This window comes from Hemitrygon akajei, chromosome 5, assembly GCF_048418815.1.
Source record: "Hemitrygon akajei chromosome 5, sHemAka1.3, whole genome shotgun sequence".
NCBI lineage: Eukaryota > Metazoa > Chordata > Chondrichthyes > Myliobatiformes > Dasyatidae > Hemitrygon > Hemitrygon akajei.
In genome coordinates this window covers 27,426,693-27,448,919 of record NC_133128.1, presented here as the reverse complement: position 1 = coordinate 27,448,919, position 22,227 = coordinate 27,426,693, and the positions used below count along the sequence as shown (strand labels likewise).

General features: G+C 41.2%; 1 protein-coding gene across 15 annotated transcripts in view; it reads right to left on the bottom strand.

Moving 5' to 3' along the window:
* Nucleotides 1-22,227, bottom strand: part of synj1 (synaptojanin 1) — a 106,396-nt gene that overhangs the window by 47,639 nt on the left and 36,530 nt on the right. For 12 of the 15 annotated variants that reach the window (XM_073045068.1, XM_073045066.1, XM_073045076.1 and 9 more), the window contains exons 12-17: nt 21,512-21,677; nt 15,831-15,854; nt 9,569-9,760; nt 5,832-5,916; nt 4,864-5,004; nt 2,620-2,812 (exon numbers count right to left, since the gene is read on the bottom strand). In XM_073045068.1, coding sequence (XP_072901169.1) covers nt 2,620-2,812; nt 4,864-5,004; nt 5,832-5,916; nt 9,569-9,760; nt 15,831-15,854; nt 21,512-21,677 — 801 coding nt within the window. The remainder of the gene's footprint in view (nt 1-2,619; nt 2,813-4,863; nt 5,005-5,831; nt 5,917-9,568; nt 9,761-15,830; nt 15,855-21,511; nt 21,678-22,227) is intronic. The other 3 variants (XM_073045072.1, XM_073045073.1, XM_073045074.1) reach the window with 3 other exon arrangements.

Below are 22,227 nucleotides of genomic sequence, written 5' to 3'. Positions count from 1 at the left end.
ATTAATTTGTAATATTTGTAATCACTTTGCAGAAATCTGTTTTTCACTTTGACATGAAAGAGTCTTTCTGTTGATCAGTGTCAAAAAAAGCCAAATTAGATCCACTGTAATTCAATGTTGTAAAATATGAAAACTTCTGGGGGGGGGGGGGTGAATACTTGTTATAGCCACTGTATTTTCCAACATGGACTGCCTAAGGAAAGTCAATTTTATAAACTGCAATAGTTCTTTCGACTGGCTTTGAAGAAAATGAGTCCTAGTTCAGACATTGATTAAAAATTCTCCTATATTTTTAAATAGGATGCCAATGAGATTATACATGTCTGAATATAGTTAGTGTTTATCTCTCGGTAGGCAGAATAAAGATTGTGTAATCTTATCATTGTTTATGGAAACATCCTATGGAAAACTGGCTACCATGTTTTGAAAGCTCATGTGTACAAAGATGCAAAGAGTAGTGGCAGACTGGAGGATTGGAAAAACTTTAAAAAGCAACAGAGAACAACTGAACAAAAAATAAGGAAAGGGAAGATAGAGTATGAAAATAAATTAGTACAAAATATAAAAACAGGTAGCAAAAGTTTTTATAAATAGATAAAGTGGAAGAGGGTGGCTAAAGTCAACATAGGTCCCTTGGAAGACGAGAAGGGGAAATTGAGATTCGGTGATAAGGAAATGGCTGAGGCATCGAACAACTATTTTGTGTCAGTCTTCACGGTGGAGGACATGTCTAATATGCCAAAGAAGGATGTTACAGACAAAATGGGAGGTGAGGACCTCAATAAAATCACTGTCACGAAAGAGATAGTGATGAGCCAACTAGAGGGCCTGAAGGTAGATAAGTCCCCTGGTCCTGATGGGATGCATCCCAGGGTGCTGAAGGAATTGGTGGAGGTTATAGTAGACGCGTTGGTAATCATTTATCAAACCTCGCCAGACTCTGGGCAGGTACCAGCGGATTGGAAGACAGCAAAGGTCATGCCATTTTTTAAAAAGAGAATGTAGGCAAAAGACGGGCAACTATAGGCCAGTTAGCTTAACATCTGTAGTCGGGAAAATGCTTGAAGCTGTCAATAAGGAAGAAATAGCGAAACATTTAGAAAGGAGTGGTTCCATTAGACAGACACAGCATGGATTCAGAAAAGGCAGGTCCTGTTTGACAAACTTACTGGAGTTCTTTGAAGACATAATGAGTGCAGTGGATAGAGGGGAACAGGTGGATGTCATATACTTGAACTTCCAGAAGGTGTTCGATAAGGTGCCACACAAGAGACTTATAAGATACGGATGCATGGAGTCAGAAGAAGTGTATTGGCATGGATAGTGGATTGGTTAACCAACAGAAGGCAGAGAGTTGGTATAAATGGGTGTTTCTCCGGTTGGCAGTCGGTGGTGAGTGGGGTGCCGCAGGGGTCGGTGCTGGACCCACAGCTGTTTACCATTTACATTGATGATTTGGGAGAGGGGACTGAGTGTAGCATAGCAAAATTTGCTGATGACACTAAACTGAGTGGAAAAGCAAATTGTACAGAGGATGTGGAGAGTCTGCAGAGGGATATAGATACGTTAAGTGAGTGGGCCAAGGTCTGGCAGATGGAATACAACGTTGGTAAATGCGAGATTATCCACTTTGGAAGAAATAATCGAAGAGCAGATTATTATTTAAATGATGAAAGATTGCAGCATGCTGTTGTGCAGAGGGACTTGGGAGTGTTTGTTCACGAATCGCAAAAAGTTGGCTTGCAGGTACAACAGGTTATTAAGAAGGCAAACGGAATGTTGGCCTTCAATGCTGGAGGGATTGACCAAGAGCAGGGAGGTCATGCTGCAACTATACAGGGTACTGGTGTGGCCGCATCTGGAGTACTGTGTGCATTTCTGGTCTCCATATTTGAGGAAGGATATACTGACTTTGGAGGCAGTGCAAAGGAGGTTCACCAGGTTGATTCCAGAGATGAAGGGGTTAACCTATGAGGAGAGATCGAGTTGCCTGGGACTATTGTGGTGAACTACATATACCTGTCTGGACACGCCCCCCCGCTGACTGCTCCTGTGGCTCCTCCCACAGACCCCTGTATAAAAGCGATTGGAGGTACTGCTCCTCCCTCAGTCTCCAGGATGCTGTGTGGTGGTCTCTTGCTGCTGACGGTGCTTTCTTCCAGCTAATAAAAGCCTATCTTGACTCACGTCTCCAAGAGTTATTGATGGTGCATCAACTATACTCTCTGGAATAGTAAGGGAATTAAGGGTTATGGGGCAAAGGCAGGTAGATGGAGCTAAGTTTACGGATAGATCAGCCATGATCTTATTGAATGGCGGGGCAGGCTCGATGAGCCGGATGGCCTACTCCTGCCCCTATTTCTTATGTTCTTATGTACTCTAGCACTACAAAAGTTTGGAAAGTGCTGAGGGACTTTGTGCAGTTGTGAAATACATGTACAAATGTTCCTTTCTTTAAAGATTAAACTTATTTCTTAAAATTTTTTGGAGGTCCATATTGGTTTACATTTTAACACCTAATGTATTATGCAAATCTGCCAAGTTTTGTTTTACAGGAACTAATCTAGCTTTTTTAATGTGGTTGAAGACATTTGCAATTTTAAAAAATGGCGATCATACCATTGGAAAACTCAGTTTACGAGCTATTTCAATGTAATCCTCATTCCGTTCCTTGACCTGTGATTGTCCTGCAGCAAAATGGGCACAAACAAAGCAAAGGCTGGTGGTATAGAACAACATGTGGACAGCAACTGCTCCTTTGTTACCAGTAGCTCCTCCCATTCCAGTCTTCACAGTGTCCACTGCTACATCCCTGAAACGGAATGCCATCACAGCGATTAGCAAAACATAACAGCCTACTCCAATTACATATATTTGAACAAAATAGCTTGATATCAAGGATGTTTCTTGAAATTTTATATTATCTTTATACACAACTATCTACCAACACAGTTTCCATCAAGGTATTAACTTCTAAAATCTTAGTATTTTAGAAATTCTGTGTTCAAAGCAATGGATAATTATGTTTTTCCCTTCATTTAGCCTTGGTCATAATCAGGTTACATTAAGGTATAACAAAAGAAGAATCAGAATCAGGTTTAATATCACCAGCATATGTCATGAAATTCATTGTTATCCGGCAGCATTACATTGTAATGTATAACAACAAAAACTGTAAATTACATTGAGTGTGCACATATACTAAAAAAGTTAAATTAAAATAACTAGTGCAGAACTGAAAAAAAAGTAGTGAGATAGTGTTCATAGGTTCAATATCCATTTGGAAATCTGAAGGCAAAGGGGAAGAAGCCATTCCTGAATCATTGAGTGTGTGATTTCAGGCTCCTATACCTCCTCCATGATGGTACCAATGAGAAAGGGCATGTCCTGGGGGTCCTTAATGATGGATGCTGCCTCTTTGAGGTATCGCTCTTTGAAGGTGTCCTGCATGCTGAGGAGGCCAGCGCCCATGTCGGAGCTGATGATGAGTACAATCTGATAGAGTTTGGAATTCTATTCATTCTGGTTTAATACTGTACATAAGCCATAATCTGTGATGAGCATCTGTTATCAGACAATGTCTTATTTTCTTTATTAACCTTCAATTGCCTATGCTCTCCAAAATTACCAATGTCATGCCAAGTTTTGCTAAATTAACAACATCCTCATGTAATGGGAAATAAGATTAAAACTCTTCAGCTGCTTTTCATATTAGTTTTAAACCCATTTTTGATCCTAATAGTAGAAGTGGAAGACCAGCATTTAACCCAAGCAACCGGCCAGTCTTTTAAGATAGTTATTTATATTTACAATCAAAAAGAAATGGATACAAGAACATAACATCTACAAATTTAATCATTTTCAAAAAGTTGGTAACCAATCAAACACTGAATTCTGAAGTAAAACAGAAAGAGTATAATGCACATGTCAATGCATTGACTAAATATAAATGTCTCAATTTCAGTTCAAACACTAGAAGTATACAGACGATACTGATGGCCAGAGGTATGACACTTTGGAAAGGAGCACCAAAGATATGGTGGGCAAAGCTGTGAGGAAGCAGAGAGGGGGAACCAAAGTTGAGTAGAAAAGAGGCAGCAAGGGGGGCAGTGAGAGAGCAGCAAAACATGACCGAAATGATCAACATCCGATTGCATACAGTTCGGTTAATAAAGTTAAACTTTAAATCAGTTAATTTGTTAAAACAGATCAATTAGATTCCTGGAAACTGGGAATTAAGGGATATGGGGATAGTGCAGGAAAATGGTGCCAAGGCAGAAGATCATCAATGACTGTCACGAATAGTGGAGCAGGCTCAAAAAAGGCCAAATAGCATATTTCTGCTCTTATTTGATCTGCAGGGTTTAAAGGGACAATTAAAAAAGCAATAGCAAAAAAGCAATTAAAAAAGCTTGGCTTATTACTGCATTACTAAATAGATTGTTCTTTGGTTTTTATAGACAATTACTGTAATGTAACTTTTGACATTTATGTAACATTTAATGGGGAAGAGCAAAATCAGGCGAGTGGTTTAACTGTACTTCCACTCCTACATAGCCAAGGATTACTGCTATCCTTGTCATTTTTGTTCTTTGCTGAACTTGCAACTTAACACCCATTAAATCTTAAGCTCTCCAACCATCACATCCCTACTGTAACACTATCACAGTTTACTTGCTGCTGAAGTCATCTTATGATTCTACTAGTTGAAACAAGAGTAAAGTGTTTACGTTTAGACAAGTTATAATTTTTTCCCCTGCCAAATTACAGTATCGGATCATCTTAGCATTTTTTGTAGTTAATAAAAAATACGAGCTAATAGCATATTTCCTTAATCAAATTATACTGAAAAAATAAACTTACCTGATAAATGCAGCATGTTGTGGTCGGATAAAAATAAATAGGCAAACACCCACAAGTTGCTCAGAAGCTAAAAGAACATACTTGCAGTCCCTGGAGATACTCTTCTGAATCTCAGCAGCCCATAATTTCTGATTGGTAGTGCTGTCAAAGAGTTGTAAGCAATGATACATAATATATACAGATGTTTTCAAGCATATACATAATGAAGGAGAACTTGGGAGATCAAAGACAGCTGATTGACAACAACGTAACCAAAGTTCTGACTTCAGTATAACTGAAGTTTTACTCTTTCTCTCACCACAGATGCTGCCAAACAGTTTGTGTACTTTTTGATATCTTTTGTTTTTATTTCAGTATTAATATAGTGGTGTGGAAGAACTAAAGGAAGATTTAGAAACAGGAAGATAAAGTCAAGGAAGTATTTTTAAAGTTTGTTCATGGAATATACTGTAGGTGACTGAGACAAAAATCTTATTGCTCATCTCTTACTGCCTTTGTGGCATGATGATGGCTTTTCTCATGTGTCGTTAGCACGGCAAGTTCAGGGATACAACAAAAATAATTTTACAACAAGATAGAACGTTTAGGGGTATACAAAATATGTTGGGAATTTAAGAGTCTCCCAAAAACAAAGTCTTCATATTTTAAGGATCTAAATTAAAAGTACTCATGCGATGTAGGCAACATAAAAAAAATAATTTTAAATTGTTATATTTAAAGCCAAAAAAAAACAAATTGTACAATAAGTTGTACAAATAAAAAAACAAATTGAACATATATATTCAGTGGCAATGAATCATTTTCCAATCTAAACATGCCATTCTAAAATAATTAAGTAAAATAATCAAAATTATTTAAAACTCCATTTAACCATATCACTCAAGAAGTACTTTCGTAGTATGGTTAAATCAGCTCATTTCAGTAACAAGAAAACTTAAAATGACAAATATCAAAGTATTATTACCTACCTTGCACTTACAATATTTCCTGCATTCAGCTCAACCATTTCTTCAAATCCAATAGCAAATATGTCTACAGGTTTGCCTCCCCTATCTGAAATTAAATTAAAAGAAAATAAATACTCTTCAACGAGTGAAGCTCCCTAACATTGGGGAAATAAAAAGATGCCAAGTGAAAGAGACTAAATTTGGAGAGGGCACCAATGGCTAGTTGGAACATGAAAGTTCTGATGAAAGAAAGAACATAAATAGATCATAATAGTGACTTGGATGAAAATGTCAGTGAGCAGATTAATAGGTTTGCAGACGACACAAGAATTGCTGGAGTTGTGGAAATAAGGAAGATTATCAAAGAAGACAGCAGGATAAAAATCAGTTGGAAGTATTGCTGGAAAAATGGCAGATGGAATTTAATCCACAGAGTGGCATATGCCTGGAATATACTACCAAGGGAATCAATGATAGAAATATTTAAGAGACATTTAGACAGACACATAGTCAGAAGACTACAGCAAAGAAACAGGTCTTTTGGCCCATCTAGTCCATGTCAAAGTATAAACCAACCTATTTGCATCAATCTGCATCCATTTCATACCCCTCCCACTTACGTACCTATCCAAATTTCGACCCCGTATCAACCACTTTCACTGCAGCTCATTCCACAATCTCACCAACCACTGAGTGGAGAAGTTTCTCCTTCTTAAACATTTCACCTTTCACTATTAATCCATGGCCTCTAGTTCTAGTCTCACCCAACCTCAGTGAAAAAAGCCTGCTTACATTTACCCAATCTATACCCCTCATTATTGTGTATACCTCTATCAAATCTCCCTCATTCTTCTACGTTCTAGGAAATAAAGTCCTAACCTATTCAATCTTTCCCTATTACTTAGGTTCACAAGTCTTGGCAACATCCTTCCAAATTTTCCCTGTACTTTTTCAACCTTATTTACATCTTTAGGTTATATCTATAGGTCGGTGACCAAAACTGCATACAATACTCATCTTATCAAACTTCGTACTTACTTCATCATATTTCTTACTACAAACTTCATCATACATCTTATCCAACTTTAAATATAACATCGGAATTCCTGTACTCAGTACTTCGATTAATGAAGGCCAATGTGCCAATAGATATTTTAACCAGTGATGACACTTTCAAGCAATTATGGATCTGTATTCCCAGATCCCTCTGTACTACCAGACTCCTCACTGGCCTATCAGTCACCATGCAAGTCCTATCCTGGTTTGTCCTCCCAAACACTTCCCACTTGTCTGTGTTAAATTCCATCTGCTATTTTTCAGCCTATTTCACCAGCTGTCCCAGATCTCACTGTAAGCTTTGATAGTCTTCTTTGCTCTCCACTATACCCACAATTTAGTGTCATCACAAATTTGCTCATCCAGTTTACCACATTATCATCCAGATCATTAACAAAGACGACAAACAACAGACCTAGCACCAATCCCTGCAGCACACAATTATACAGACCTCAAGTCAGAGAAACAACCACCACCTACCACTCTCTGGCTTACCCCGCGCAGGCCATGTCTGATCCAGTTTATTACTTCATCCTGAGTGCCAAGCAACTGAACCTTCTTGACAAACTTCCCATGTGGGATCTGGTCAAAAGCCTTACTAAGGTCCATGTAGACAACATCCACTACCTTGTCTTCATCAACTTTCCTGGTCACTTATTCAAAAAACTCTGTAAGATTGGTTAGACATGACCTACCACGCACAAAGTCATATTGTCTATCAGTCCCTATACAAATGCTATACAGTCGGCCCTCCTCATCCGCGGGGGATTGATTCCAGACCCCCCCCCCCCCCACCCGCGGATACCAAAAAACGTGGATGTTCAAGTTGGTGGACTTTAGGGCCCAGCGGAGCGCTGGACCTTATTTAACTTTTCTCGGGGCGATGGACTTTAGGACCCGGTGGAGCTCGGGACCCGCCGCCCGCAGTGTTTCTGTTCCGGAAAACAATCACAATTGAAAATAAAGTGGAAATAATAAAGCGATCGAAAAGAGGTAAAACAGCATCAGTCATTGGAAAAGCGTTAGGCTACAGTCGGTCAACGATCGGAACAATTTTAAAGGATAAAGTCAGAATAATAGAGAAATGAAAGCTACAAGTATTACTAAGCAATGCAGTGGTTTAATTATTGAAATACATACGTTTCTTAAGTGTTTTATATGCATAGAAAGGTAAAATATATACTATATACTAAGACAAATGTTTGACTAACTGACGCTAAATAATACCGGATGTACCTGTTCCGGCATAGAGAACTTCCATTTTTTTTTCGATTCCCGATCTGTGGTAACCTATGCACATCCACCCATATACTTTAAATCATCTCTAGATTACTTATAATAAGTAATACAATGTAAATGCTATGTAAATAGTTGTTATACTGTATTGTTTAGGGAATAATGACAAGAAAAAAAGTCTGTAAAAACACAAAATGCTGGCAGAACTCAGCAGGCCAGACAGCAGCCATGGGAGGAGGTAGTGACGACGTTTCAGGCCGAAACCCTTCATCAGGAGTCTGTACAAAAAAGTCTGTACATGCTCAAACAACAAATGCTGGAGGACCGACTGTATATTCAGTCCCTTAGATAAGCAGGCAGAAAATGAAGGGATATGTGCAGGAATTGTGGCTGTGCAGTTAGATTCACAATGTGATTACATTCAAATTTCTGCATATTAAAGAATGCTGAAATAGGAGACTGATCATAATCCAACCTTTCAGAACACAGCGCAGGAGCAGGTCATTTGTTTCACGTGTCTGTGCTGGCCATAATGGTGAATTAAACCAATCCCATAAGCCTGCACATGATCTATATCCCTTCACCCCTATTTCATGCCTGCCTACTATCTCCTAAATGTTGCTACTGTATCTGCTTCCCCCATTTGCCCTGGTAGTGAGTACCTGCAATATGTTCACTCTTTCAGATCCATAATCTCATCTCCCCATCCACTGATTGTCCTGCCATAGCTACACTAGATGCAATTCACTGCAACCAATTAATCTATCAACCAGCATGTTTGATAACTTGCCCATTCATCTCCACCCTCACCTACATTGAGGCCCCAAATAGGTCTTTCCAGGTGAGACAACACTTCTCATGTGAACCTGTTGGGGTCGTCTACTGTATTTAGTGCTTCTGATGAGACCAAATGTAGATTGGGAGACCGCTTTGTCGAGAACCTCTAGTCCATCCGCAAAAAGCAGGATTTCCTGGTGGCAAACCATTTTAATTCGTAGCCCCATTCTCATTCTGATATGTCTGTCTATGGCCTCCTCTTCTGCCATGATGAAGCCACTCTCAGTTTGGAGGAGCAATACTCCATATTCCGTCTCGGTAGCCTCCAACTTAATGGCACAAACATCAATTTCTCCAACTTCCTGTAATTTTCCCCCTCCCCCTTCCCTCTTCTTCAATTTCCCATTCTAGCCCCTTGTCTCTTCCCCTTCCTTTCCTGATGAGGGTCTCAGCCTGACTGTTTATTTATTTCCATAGAGGCTACCTGACCTGCTGAGTTCCTCCAGCATTTTGCACGTGCTGTTCTAGATTTCCAGCATCTGCAGGAACTCTTATGTTTAAGAAACCATACTGTTTGATTCCTTCCAATAATACTATATTACAGCATTAAAATTATTTAAAAAAAAACAATGTACACTATAAAATTCAGTTGAAGTTACCAAATAATCATACTAAATGCAAGATTTTACCTTGGAATTCTTGAGCATTTGCTTTTTTTGGCGCATCCAACAGCCAGTCATTCAGAGTTTGATTCTTGAAAGCAATACTGCGAAATTGCTTTCCACCATTCACATTCCAGGTTCCAACGCTGACTCTGATACGTTTTGGTTTTGTATATTTATGATAGTTTTCACACATGCCATGCAAGACTTGGGGTGAAGCTGTAAAGTTAGAAGACAATGTTCTTTTAGAACCATGTAATTATACATATTTATCCAGCTTCCAAATCCTGAGCTAGGACTACAGCATTATCTATTTTAAGATTAAAATAAATTTAAAATGGTTCTGACTTGTACAGTTCACTCTTTTGCCTTCACACAAGTTAGGATTTTAATCAGACAGGAGGGGCAAAGACTGGAGAGCATCATACATTAAACATGCAAATTCAATGCCTTAATCATGACTCAATTGCAATTTTCACCCAAGGTCTGTCAGTAAAGATTGAATTGCATGAAATACATGGAAGTCCTGGATCACTGGGTTTCTGTTTGCTCTCTAATGTCATTATCCTTTCTTACTTTCCTTGAGCAAGTATCTGGCTGCTCCAGTATTGCCTGGAAGTATAAGTCTTTGATGCACCCAGGTTTCTAAAATCTATCATTTGATGATGGTATCAAATAATTCTGATTTTAGTAGTTCAATAATAGAAACAAATCAATGAATACAGTCCATATGACCAGTCTAAACTGCTTGTACAGTAATTTCAATCCCAAATTTTTTTAAACAATTTAGCTCTGTAGAACAACTAGTCATATAGTTCAAATGATTTCACTGAAAATTGAATATTGTGGCGACCCACTTTCTGCGCAGGCGAACTGGCTCACAAATAGCCAGCACGCGGGGGGAGATTTTGGTAATGCACCTCTGATGTCATTTCCGCCCGGAGAGGGCGGGCGCTAGGGATTAAATGCCAGCGCTGCGAAGTTTGAATAAACTAGTCTCAAAACGACTTACGTGTCGTTGTCTCTAGCTCTGTATGTAGTACATCGCTACATTGGTGACCCTGACAGTCCAAGCGGGATTTGGACCAAAGATGACCGACTCTTCATCTGTTTACGCAGTTTCACTAAAGCTACCGACTTTCTGGACGCTGCGACCACGCGTGTGGTTTAGCCAAGCAGAAGCCCAGTTCTAGATTCGGCAGATATCTTCTGATTCCACGCGTTACTATCATGTGGTGAGCTACCTTGACCAGGAGACGGCCACCCAGGTTGCAGATGCATTCAAAGCGCTGCTCATTGGGACCTTTGGCCTCTCACGGCGTGAGCGGGGTGCCCGCCTGCTTCACCTGGATGGTTTGGAAGGCAGACTGCCGTCAGCATTGATGAACGAGATGCTGGCCCTGGCTGACGGACACAAGCCCTGCCTCATGTTCGAGCAAGCATTCCTAGAGCAACTGCCCACAGACATACATCTGCTGCTGGCCGACGCAGATTTCAGTGACCCCCCCGGAAGGTGGCAGCCCGGGCAGACGTGCTGTGGAAAGCCAAGAGGGAGAGCGTGGCGTCCGTCGGTCAGATTACCAGGCCACACGTAATCTGACTTGTGGATTAGACAGCAGACCAGACCAGGCCCGGCAGGGGGGCGCACACAACACAGAGGCTGGAGTGAGGAGGCCAGTGAACAGTGGTGCTTCTACCACCAGCAGTGGGGCACAGAAGCCCGCCGTTGTCGCCCGCCCTGCAAGGGCCAGGGCCAGCTGCCGCTAATGACTATGGCGGCTGGCCACCAGGACAGCCTCTTGTACGTCTGGGACGAACAGTCGGGACGCCGCTTCTTGGTCGACACCGGAGTGGAAATGAGTGTCTTGCCCCCGACGGGGTACGACACCCGCAACAGGAAGCCAGGACCCACCCTGAGGGCAGCAAACGGCAGCACGATACGGACCTACGGCACCCATACAGTGCAGCTGCAGTTCGGCGCCAGCCAGTTCACGTGGGACTTCACACTGGCCGCCGTGGCCCAACCACTCCTGGGGGCAGACTTCTTGCGAGCTCACAGCCTGCTGGTCGACTTGCAAGGGAAAAGACTGGTACATGCCAAGACTTTCCAGACGTTCTCCCTGGGTGAAGCCAAGTTGCCGGCCCCACACCTGGACTCCATCACGCTGTCGGACAACAAATTCACCAGAATCCTGGCGGAATTTCCATCGATTCTGGCACCGCAGTTCACGGCAGCCATGCCCAGACACGGGGTTCAGCACCACATCCCGACCAAGGTACCACCGTTCCACACCCGCGCACGAAGGCTCCCCCCAGAAAAGCTCCGGCTGGCGAAGGAGGAGTTCAAGAGGATGGAGGAATTGGGGATCATATGGAGGTCCGACAGCCCATGGGCCTCCCCCCTGCACATGGTGCCCAAAGCAGCTGGGGGTTGGAGACCATGCGGCGACTACCGCAGACTGAACGAGGCTACCACTCCAGACCGCTACCCTGTGCCGCACATACAGGACTTTGCAGCAAACCTGCATGGGGCAAGAAACTTTTCCAAAGTAGACCTCGTCCAGGGGTACCATCAAATCCCGGTGCACCCTGAAGACATCCCCAAAACTGCTCTCATCACCCCATTCAGCCTGTTCGAGTTCCTCCGAATGCCATTCGGCCTGAAGAATGCCACACAGACGTTCCAGCGGCTAATGGATGTGGTGGGACGCGACCTGGACTTTGCGTTCATCTATTTGGACGACATCCTTATAGCCAGCAGTAGTCGTCAGGAGCATCTATCCCACCTCCGCCAGCTCTACTCCCGCCTGCGTGATTTTGGCCTCACGATCAACCCGGTCAAATGCCAGTTTGGTCTCGATACCATCGACTTCCTGGGCCACAGGATTACCAAAGATGGGCAACATCTCTACCCGCCAAGGTAGACGCTATCTGCCACTTTGCCCGGCCCAACACGATCGAAGGCCTGCAGGAGTTCGTTGGTATGGTGAACTTCTACCACTGTTTCCTCCCCTCAGCAGCCCTTATCATGCGCCCTTTGTACACCCTGATGTCGGGTAAAGGCAAGGACATTACTTGGGATTAGGAGGCCGCGGCCACTTTCGTTAAAGCCAAGGAAGCCTTGGCAGATGCCACGATGCTGGTGCACCCCAGAACGGACGTTTCGACCGCCCTCACAGTGGATGCGTCCGACACAGCAGCCGGTGGGGTGCTGGAGCAGCTCATCGAGGGGCGCTGGCAACCCCTGGCATTCTTCAGCAAGCACCTACGACCACCCGAACTCAAGTACAGTGCTTTCGACCGGGAGCTGTTGGCACTGTATCTGGCAATCCAGCATTTCAGGTACTTCTTAGAAGGCAAGCCGTTCACCACGTTCACGGACCACAAACCGTTGACCTTTGCATTCACGAAGATGTCCGATCCCTGGTCGGCTCGCCAGCAGCGACATCTGTCCTACATATCCGAGTACACGATGGACATCCAGCATGTCTCAGGAAAGGACAACGTCATGGCGGACGCACTCTCCAGACCAGCTGTCCAGGCTCTGTTCCTGGGGGTGGACTATGCAGCACTGGCGGAGGCGCAGCAGGCAGACGACGAGATGCCCAGCTACAGGACCGCAGTCTCGGGTTTGCAGCTGCAGGACTTTCTCGTAGGCCCAGGTGAGAGGACCCTCCTGTGCGACGTGGCTACCGGCCAACCTCGCCCCATCGTCCCGGCAGCCTGGAGGCGGTGAGTTTTCGACTCCATACACGGTTTGGCGCACCCATCTATCAGGACAACCGTCCGGCTGGTCTCCAGCAAGTTCACGTGGCACAGACTTCGCAAGCAGGTCAGTGAATGGGCCAGAACGTATGCGCAGTGCCAAACAGCCAAGGTGCAGTGGCACACTAAAGCCCCGCCGCAGCAGTTCAAACCCACCCACTGGAGGTTCGACCATATTCATGTGGATATCGTGGGCCCCCTACCAGTGTCCCGAGGAGCGCAGTACCTCCTAACTATGGTAGACCAGTTCACGAGGTGGTCAGAGGCGGTCCCGCTCACCGACACATCTGCCGATTCCTGCGCCCGAGCACTGATTGCAACCTGGGTAGCACGCTTCGGGGCACCGGCCCACATTATCTCTGACAGAGGCCCCCAGTTCACCTCCAGCCTGTAGGGAACGCAGCTACACCACACTACTGCCTACCACCCACAGTCGAACGGACTAGTGGAACGCTTCCACGGTCACTTGAAGTCGGCTCTCATGGCCCGCCTGAGAGGACCTAACTGGGTGGACGAGCTTCCCTGGGTCCTGCTTGGAATTCGCACAGCGCCCAAAGAGGATCTGCACGCTTCATCGGCCAAGTTGGTGTATGGCGCACCCCTGGCCGTCCCGGGAGAGTTCATACCAGCCCCAAGGGGGCAAGAGGAAGAACCCGCAGCAGTCCTGGACAGACTACGCGAAAGGCTCGGCAACCTGGCCCCCGTGCCGACTTCACAGCACGGATGGACCCCGACCCATGTACCCAAAGACCTGCAGAACTGTAAGTTTGTGTTTGTACGAAGGGGCGGACACCGGGCACCGCTACAGTGGCCGTACGAGGGGCCGTTCAAGGTGATCAACAACAATGGGTCCATGTGCGTTCTGGACATTGGTGAGAAAGAGGAGGTTTTCACGGTGGACCAACTCAAACCAGCCCATGTGGACGGTGCAGCCAGTCGAGGTTCAGGCACCGCGGCGCAGAGGTAGACCTCCCAAACAGAGGCTGATCCAGTCTGTGGACATTGAGGGGTGTATCGCTGGTTCTGGGGGGGGGGGGGGTTATGTGGCGACCCACTTTCTGCGCAGGCGAACCAGCTCACAAATAGCCAGCGCGCGGGGGGAGACTTTGGTAATGCACCTCTGACGTCATTTCCACCCAGAGAGGGCGGGCGCTAGGGATTAAATGCCAGCGCCGCGAAGTTTGAATAAACTAGTCTTGAAACGACTTACCGACTGCGTGTCGTTGTCTCTAGCTCTGTATGTAGTACATCACTACAACATGATGTTTTTAAATTCTACCCATATTCAATCCAGACCAATAGCAGATATTATAAGGACATTTAGCTTACTAAGTGCACTTGGCTTTCTATGAATACTGACTCTGAATCTGAACTTACTTTCAGAATTTTAGATGCAACAAAGCTATATGAATGCTTTCTTATCTGCATCATTGGATTAACTTTGTGAGGCATGTAACTAATTGAAGGCCTCATAAACAGAAGTTATTTCAGACTCTGAAGTTACCAATAATGTGAATGTAAATTCATCTGCTCTGTGCATCAGAGTTATTTTTAGGAAGATTTTGCCTACAGTTTTTTTTTGTTATTACATGGTAGCTCCAATTCAGTGAAATTATAACTTCTACTGTTTTTTCACTGCCCTCATTCTAGTGAATCAGGGAGAGATGTGTATTTTAATTAGACTTCTGCAATGGTTTTCATATTTTCCCAGATAAATTGCAAACCATATTTGCAAATTCAATCATTTCCACTTTCCTCACAGTATACTTATTGGCACTCCCAATCTCAAATTGAAAGTGTCAATTCTCTGCCCCTCAACTCATACTAACAAATCTTTGCTCTTCTCTTCCAATTGTTATTAGCCTTTTTCTGCTTCCCTCTCAACCCACCCTTTCACTTTTGCGTTTTGTGTACTATAATCCACTCCTATACTTCACAAGTCTCGTGAGAAGTAATGGGGACTCCAAGGAATATTTGCATGTAACTCTTGGATACTCTGCACTTGCTTCTGATGATAGGAAATGATACTAGTATTACATACAGAGTGTTAAAAAAGGAAGGTTCTACACACAATATGTATGCCAGATACATCATGAACTTCTGCCACCATGGGAATTTGATAAATCAGAATGCCCCCCCATCCAATATCTTAAGTAAATTTAAATGTTCACTGAACAATTAAATGTATATTTGTGAATAGGTATCAAATTAATGCCTTCAGTACAATTTTCTAAGAGACAATTTTTCTTGTATTTGTGTATAAAAGAAGTTCACTTTTTTTGCAGTATCAATTAATGGTAGTATTTGAGTCATGTAATCTAGAGCAAGAATACTCATTTAAAAAGATCAGAAATGTCCACTGTTACACAATAAACACAGGTTATCTTAGAACAATACAGAATGACAACTACATGGGTTACTTTTGCAAATAATGCAATTAGTAAAAGGCAGCATTTTTTTTAAGAAAAGAGACATCTGATTTTTGCTGTTGTTATTTCAGAAAGATTTAGGCAAAGCACTATACCTGATTGAAGTGTCAATTCTGGAACTGCAGCCACAGCAAAAGGAGAAGAAGAAAAAAGCATTAAACGCACTTATGCACATCAAGCTGTTTCATAAATAAAAAGAAACCTCAACATGCATTACACAGCAGACGTTATACATTTGAACACATGGTACAACTTAAGTCTTCACACATTCATTGTTGTATAATCACATTAATTAATTGTATTTAAGTAGATCATACAGTTGATTTTCGACTGTATAACAAAGGATCTTTATTTTACTGATCTTCTACAGAATGTTAAAATGAAAAAAAAATTGTTTTAGCATGCCCTTCAAATGCCAATTATGATCTTGTGTTCAATGTGGTTATCAACAGAATCTAAACTTAGGGAGACAGTAGTGCGGAGAAAACAATAATTTTGCCAGATTTTTCACAGATGTTAGAAGCACCAAGACATCATTTGATTCCGATATAATGACAGGAAAAGGCAACAGAAAGGGAACACAAAAATACTCAGAAACTATTAAGACGGCTAAAAAGTACAATCATCCCTTTCTAGTCCTATCTTACATAATCACCTTTTTTTTACCTACTATGTATGACTCAACATTCTATGATTGGTATAGGAAGGGCATTAGACATTTTGAAGATCTTTTTATTGATAATCACTTCGCATCTTTTCAACAGCTCTCTGCTAAATTCAATCTGCCTAATGCCCATTTTTTTAGATATCTCCAAATTAGACACTTTATTAATCCTTTAATTCCTAACTTCCCTGAAATGCCCGGAAAAAATGTTATGGATTTCTTTCTTTCTATTAATCCACTGGGTAAAGGTTTAATATCATTTATTCGTGATAAATTAGCATTCTTATGGCGTGCCCCTGTGGATAAAATTAGAATGGCTTGGGAGCATGATTTAAATATCTCTTTATCTGATGAGATTTGGAACTCGATTCTCAAATCGGTTAATTCAACCTCTCTTTGTGCTCGCCATTGCCTTTTACAGTTTAAGATTGTTCATAGAGCCCATATGTCTAAATCTAAATTATCCGATTTTACCCTAATATTAGTCCTCTTTGTGATAAATGCAAAAGGGGCGAGGCTTCTCTTATTCATATGTACTGGTCTTGTCCTAGTTTAGAGAAATTTTGGAAAGATGTTTTTATAACTTTATCCTGTATTCTGAATCACCACTTAGAACCTAACCCTTTAATTGCTCTGTTTGGTTTTTTGGGTGAGACAGATATACGTTTGAGTTCGACTAAGTGTCGAATATTATCTTTTGCTTCTCTCCTGGCTAGACGTCTAATCCTCCTTAGATGGAGAGATGTTGCCCCGCCCACGCATACTCAATGGCTTAATGATATTATGTCCTGTTTAGACCTTGAAAAAATTCATTATTCAATTCTTAATTCGGATATAAAGTTTCATAAGGTCTGGGGACCTTTTATTGAGTACTTTCATAACTTTCCTCTTAATTAAGGTTTTTTTTCAGTCCCTTACTTTCAGCTCTTTTTTTTGGTAGTAGGCATTATTATCTTCTGTTTTCAAATGTATTTACAGTTTTGGGGGTTTGAATGTCCTGATTTATATTCTCTATATTGTGTTGTGGTTGGTCTGGAGTTTTTTTTTGTTGTGGGGCTTGGGGAGGATACTAACTTTACATGACTTCAATTTGGGTGCTTTCTCAATTATCTTTTTTGTATTATATTATTATTGTGTTTATTTTTGCACTGTATTAATTTTTTATTTTGGTTTGGGTTTTTTTTTTTATTTGTAGTGTTGTAGAAAATGCATTAAAAAAATCAATTAAAAAAAATAAAAATAAAAAGTACAATCAAATGTTAACTGTTTCTTTTTCCACAGATGTTGTCCCACATCCTGAGTGTCTCCAGAATTTTGTTTTCGGCTAAATCTATCAAAAAGCATACCATCCGTTCAAATTTCCACCAGACACAAACTAAATCTGAATTGGGGTTAAGTCTCTGATGGAGTGAAATCCTCATATTTTCAGTCTGAAACCACCAGTGAATTTTACCTTCTAGTTTTTCCCACCAAAATGTTCCTACACATCTGGAAGACATTGACTCATTGCACAGACACACAGACATCTGCAAATGCCGAACCTCCTGTAGCTCACCCAAGTGCCTGTTATTTGTCATGCGGCTCACTGTATGTTCAACAATCAATAACTTATTACCAAGTACAATATCCATGATCCGGATGTTTGCACAACCATCAGAAATCTCCTCAAATCCCAAGTGACTTCCCGAATGGAAATGTATTATTTTTTTAAAAACAGGAATCTAACTGAATAGGAATTCTCACTAAACATAGGAAGTACTGACCATTATAAGCTGGACCTAGAGATAATATCAAGTAATACAAGATGGGCTCGTATTGTTATTGATAAACATGCCAACAACCGTAAAGCTGTTGAGCTTTTCTACTACTAATTTTAACAGCTTTTTTAACCCCAAGTTTGAAGCAATCCTTTTATATGTGTAAGACAAACAAAACATAAAAAGTAAACACAAAATCCACAGAAGTGGAATTTTTTTTTAAAAATCCAAGGATGGTATTAGCAATTTCATGTCTAGAAAACAAACCATGAACAACCATTGTTCTGCCTACTTTACACACTGCACAGGAAAAAAACAGAACATGTGATTAGATGGTGCCTTATCATGCCCTTGAAATATCCCAAAATGCTTTATAGGTCAGGATTTTTGTTTTGAAATATAATCAAACTGCTATGTGGATAAGCAATGGCTAATTTTGCACACATGCTGCCCCCACTAATGAGAAATTAATGAATGGTATCTTGGGATCTATTAAATCCACTTGAACAGGCACACTGTACCTTGAATTAATAGCTTGTGGCATTAACAACACTTCCAGTGCCATAGCCTCATTCAGCATTGCATGAAGTGTCACCCAGCATTATGTATTTAAATCCACACTGGGGCTTGATCAGAGAACCCTGAGTTAGAGATGAAATTGTTACGAATTCAGTCAAGATTACACTGAATTACAAATGGAACCTTGTAAAGTAACTAAAATGTTTTAAAAATAAATTTTTTTCATTATTGGTTATTAAATGGAACTTCCTAGAATCCCTTCCTCCCCTTTTAAAACTAAAACAATTGGGCTAGCTTACATGATCCAAAGCTTCAGTGAGCAAATTTCAAGTTTTTAAAGATTTAACAGGAATTTTCCAGTTAAAAACCCAAGACTAAATTGCTTAATTCTAGGAAATCTAGTTCTGCAATTTAATTATATATTTATCCATAAATCATTTGCAGACAAAGTTCAAATGTACATTCAGTGGAGAAGATATCTCCTAACCCTGATTCTCTCGGCCATCTGCCCATGAATCATACCATCTTCTGTTAAGAGGCTAAAAGTCCACACTAATTCAAGGCAGGGGGGACAGTAGTATAGACTCAACAACAAGAGCACAGCCACATGCAGAAAATCTGCCCCATTATTTAAAGAAATATTTAAATTTTAATGTTCAATATTAACAGTAAAACAGGAAAGGAAAATAAACAAAAATGTGTTACAGCTATTAAATGTTCATTTGTAAAGGGATGTTTCACAAAGCATCTGACCAGTATTTCTCCAGTATTATTTCCAGGGCCCACCCTGTGTCACCAAAGTGAAAGGGAAAGGGGGAGCTGTTCTAACAACAAAGATTTTTGCAGGATTGGCTCTACCTCCTGTTTTTGGAGTGACTATACTAACCACCTCCCAAATCATACAGAATTAGATTTTCTTATATTGTCTTTCTGTTACGTATTGTAGTTTTGGTTTTCATTTACAGGCCTCAGTTTCTCTCCTACACCCCTCCCAATCTCTTTCCAGCTCCCTAATCATTGATCCCATTTCCCATAACAATCCTACACCAACCCCTACAATACTTGTCCACTGTCATCCTTCTCCTTCCTTACAAAATCCTCACCTCTTGGCACTCTCCATCACAATAAGAGATTGCAGAAGCAAGTCCTACAAAATGTGCATACAAGGCTGGGACCTGCCAGCTCCATTGAACTTACAACCACAGATATCATGCACTAGGGATATCAGTTTTATACAGCCTTGATCAAAAACAACTCCCCTTGTAGTGCTATTTTAACACATGGAAACTTGCACTGAAGAATTTCTAGACCAAAGACCAGTAAAAAGATATTTAACAAAACTTAACATGTGCAAATACTAATCTATGTTAGAGTGCAATTATATCTATGTTAGAGTGCAATTCAAGGCTATTCTCAGAAAAAAAGGATCATATCTATGAAAGGAACTAAAATGGATAAATGTACTTAATCTCTTGGAACTAGCAATGGGAGTCCAAGAATCTGGGTGGTCCGTCTGGCCTGGAATGTGGTGATATCAAAACACATGTCTTATCTCACTGCTCAAGGTGACAATGCCTTGTAGAATCACACTGGCTGCCCTAATAACTTGACTCACAAGAAAACAGTAAGGTTGCTACTTAAGCACAGAATCCCTTTACTTTGCCTGGTGTCCAAGAATGACAGAATGGAATGCAAAAAAATATATTAACCAGTTGACAACTTCTTCTAAGGCAATGCCCCACAATCAAAGGTGACTTACTTCCATTGTTTCAGTGGGTTCTAAAGTACTAAAAAGGCCAATGTGGGAATCAGTCTTCTACACAGATGCAACAGAAAGTATCTAATGGCACAGTAAATAGATGGCTAGTTTGTGAGATGGCAACCTCCTTCTGCCATTGCTAAACACCATTTCATCAGGATAACTGACTTGACTTTTTCTACAACTAAGATCAAATCCATCTTTTTTTTTGCTTCCTTGCCAAATCCCCAGTGACTAAATGATAATTAAAATATATATGTAGACGGGTATCAAGCACTGTTTAAAATGGCCCAAGGAGAATGCGTGAACAGATGTAGTCTCAGGATTATGGGTAGACTCAGTATTCAAATAGCAGTGATTTTTTTGAAATTATCTTTACCTTGTCTAAAATATCTAATTTCCTTGAATATAATCAAGGCTGACACTGTCAAGATTTCTGGTCTCCAAGAAAATCAGTGAATAAGGGCTCATATCAGAAACTGCTTTGCTCAAGGATCAGCCACAATCTTACTGAAAGCAGCCACAATGAATCACATGACCCAATCTCAGTCATACTTGTACAATATAGGGTTTGCAGAGGTACAAGCCAAACTCCACCCAACAGTAGGGCAAGTTTGCAGAAACTCCAGATTTACAATCCAGATACTTCCAAGTGTCATTCTCAGGAATCACATTTATTATTGCCATGCAAAACCAAATACTGATACTTCAAGTCACAAAAATATTATAATTCTTGATGCCTCACTGGACCCTTGCTGCTTTCTCACCATTTTCCTCTCTGCCCCACTTACAATGTTTATGCTATTTCATTTTTCTTTGGCAATTATCTCAACTTAGCTTTTTCACAGCACCTAGCCTTCATCTGATTGGTAAGAAGAAGTGAGCCTATGGATGGCACTCCACAAGTTGCAGATTATATTGTTTTGTGTATAGAAGTGAAATAATTTCTAATCTCAAAGAAGAATCAAAGCACTTTCACGCATAAATTTAAGGTCTAATACCAGTTTGCATTACATGCCATAAGTGAATTCAAAATAATTTGAATGTCATTGCATGCATTGATAAAGTAAATCTTACCATGTAAAGAACCAGTCGTTAGGAGAGCTCGAGCTTTGTCTGCCAAGTCACTGTTCAGCGTATTACCAAGTAGCAAGATGTCAATAGCTTCCTGCTTGGAGCTATCAAAGAAATTATTCTGAATGGTTCTTGTCACTGAGCGAGCTCCATCCTTAAACTTTCCACCCTAGAAGAAAAAGTTAATACATTACTATGAATAATTAAATGTTACTTAACTTACTAAATCTGCCATTGATATTAGCTCAATATACTCTGTAATTTAATGTGTTACATTACATGAAGTATCTTTGATGTAAAAATATGCTTTGCAAATACATGGTGTTAGGTGAATTTTCCATTAACTTAGATTCATACACACAGATACGGGCGCTTCAATTTATTTAGTCCATGCAAATCACTGCATCCTTCTTGCCAGTCTCAATTGCCTATGTTGGGCCCATAAATAACCAAGCCTTTCCTCTCCATCTATCTATCCAATGCCTCTTAAATGTTGCAGTTATACCTGCCTCAACTACTTCATCTAGCAACTCATTGCTGGTACTCACTACCATCCCGTGTAACAAAAATAATGTTAACTTTCAGGTCTCTTTTTAATTTCTCTTATCTTGTATTTGTGCCCCCTAGTTTTGGACGGCACAACCCTGGAGAAAAGACCATCTACCCATCTTATCTATACCCCTCATGATTTTATAAACCTCTATAAGGTCAACCCTCAT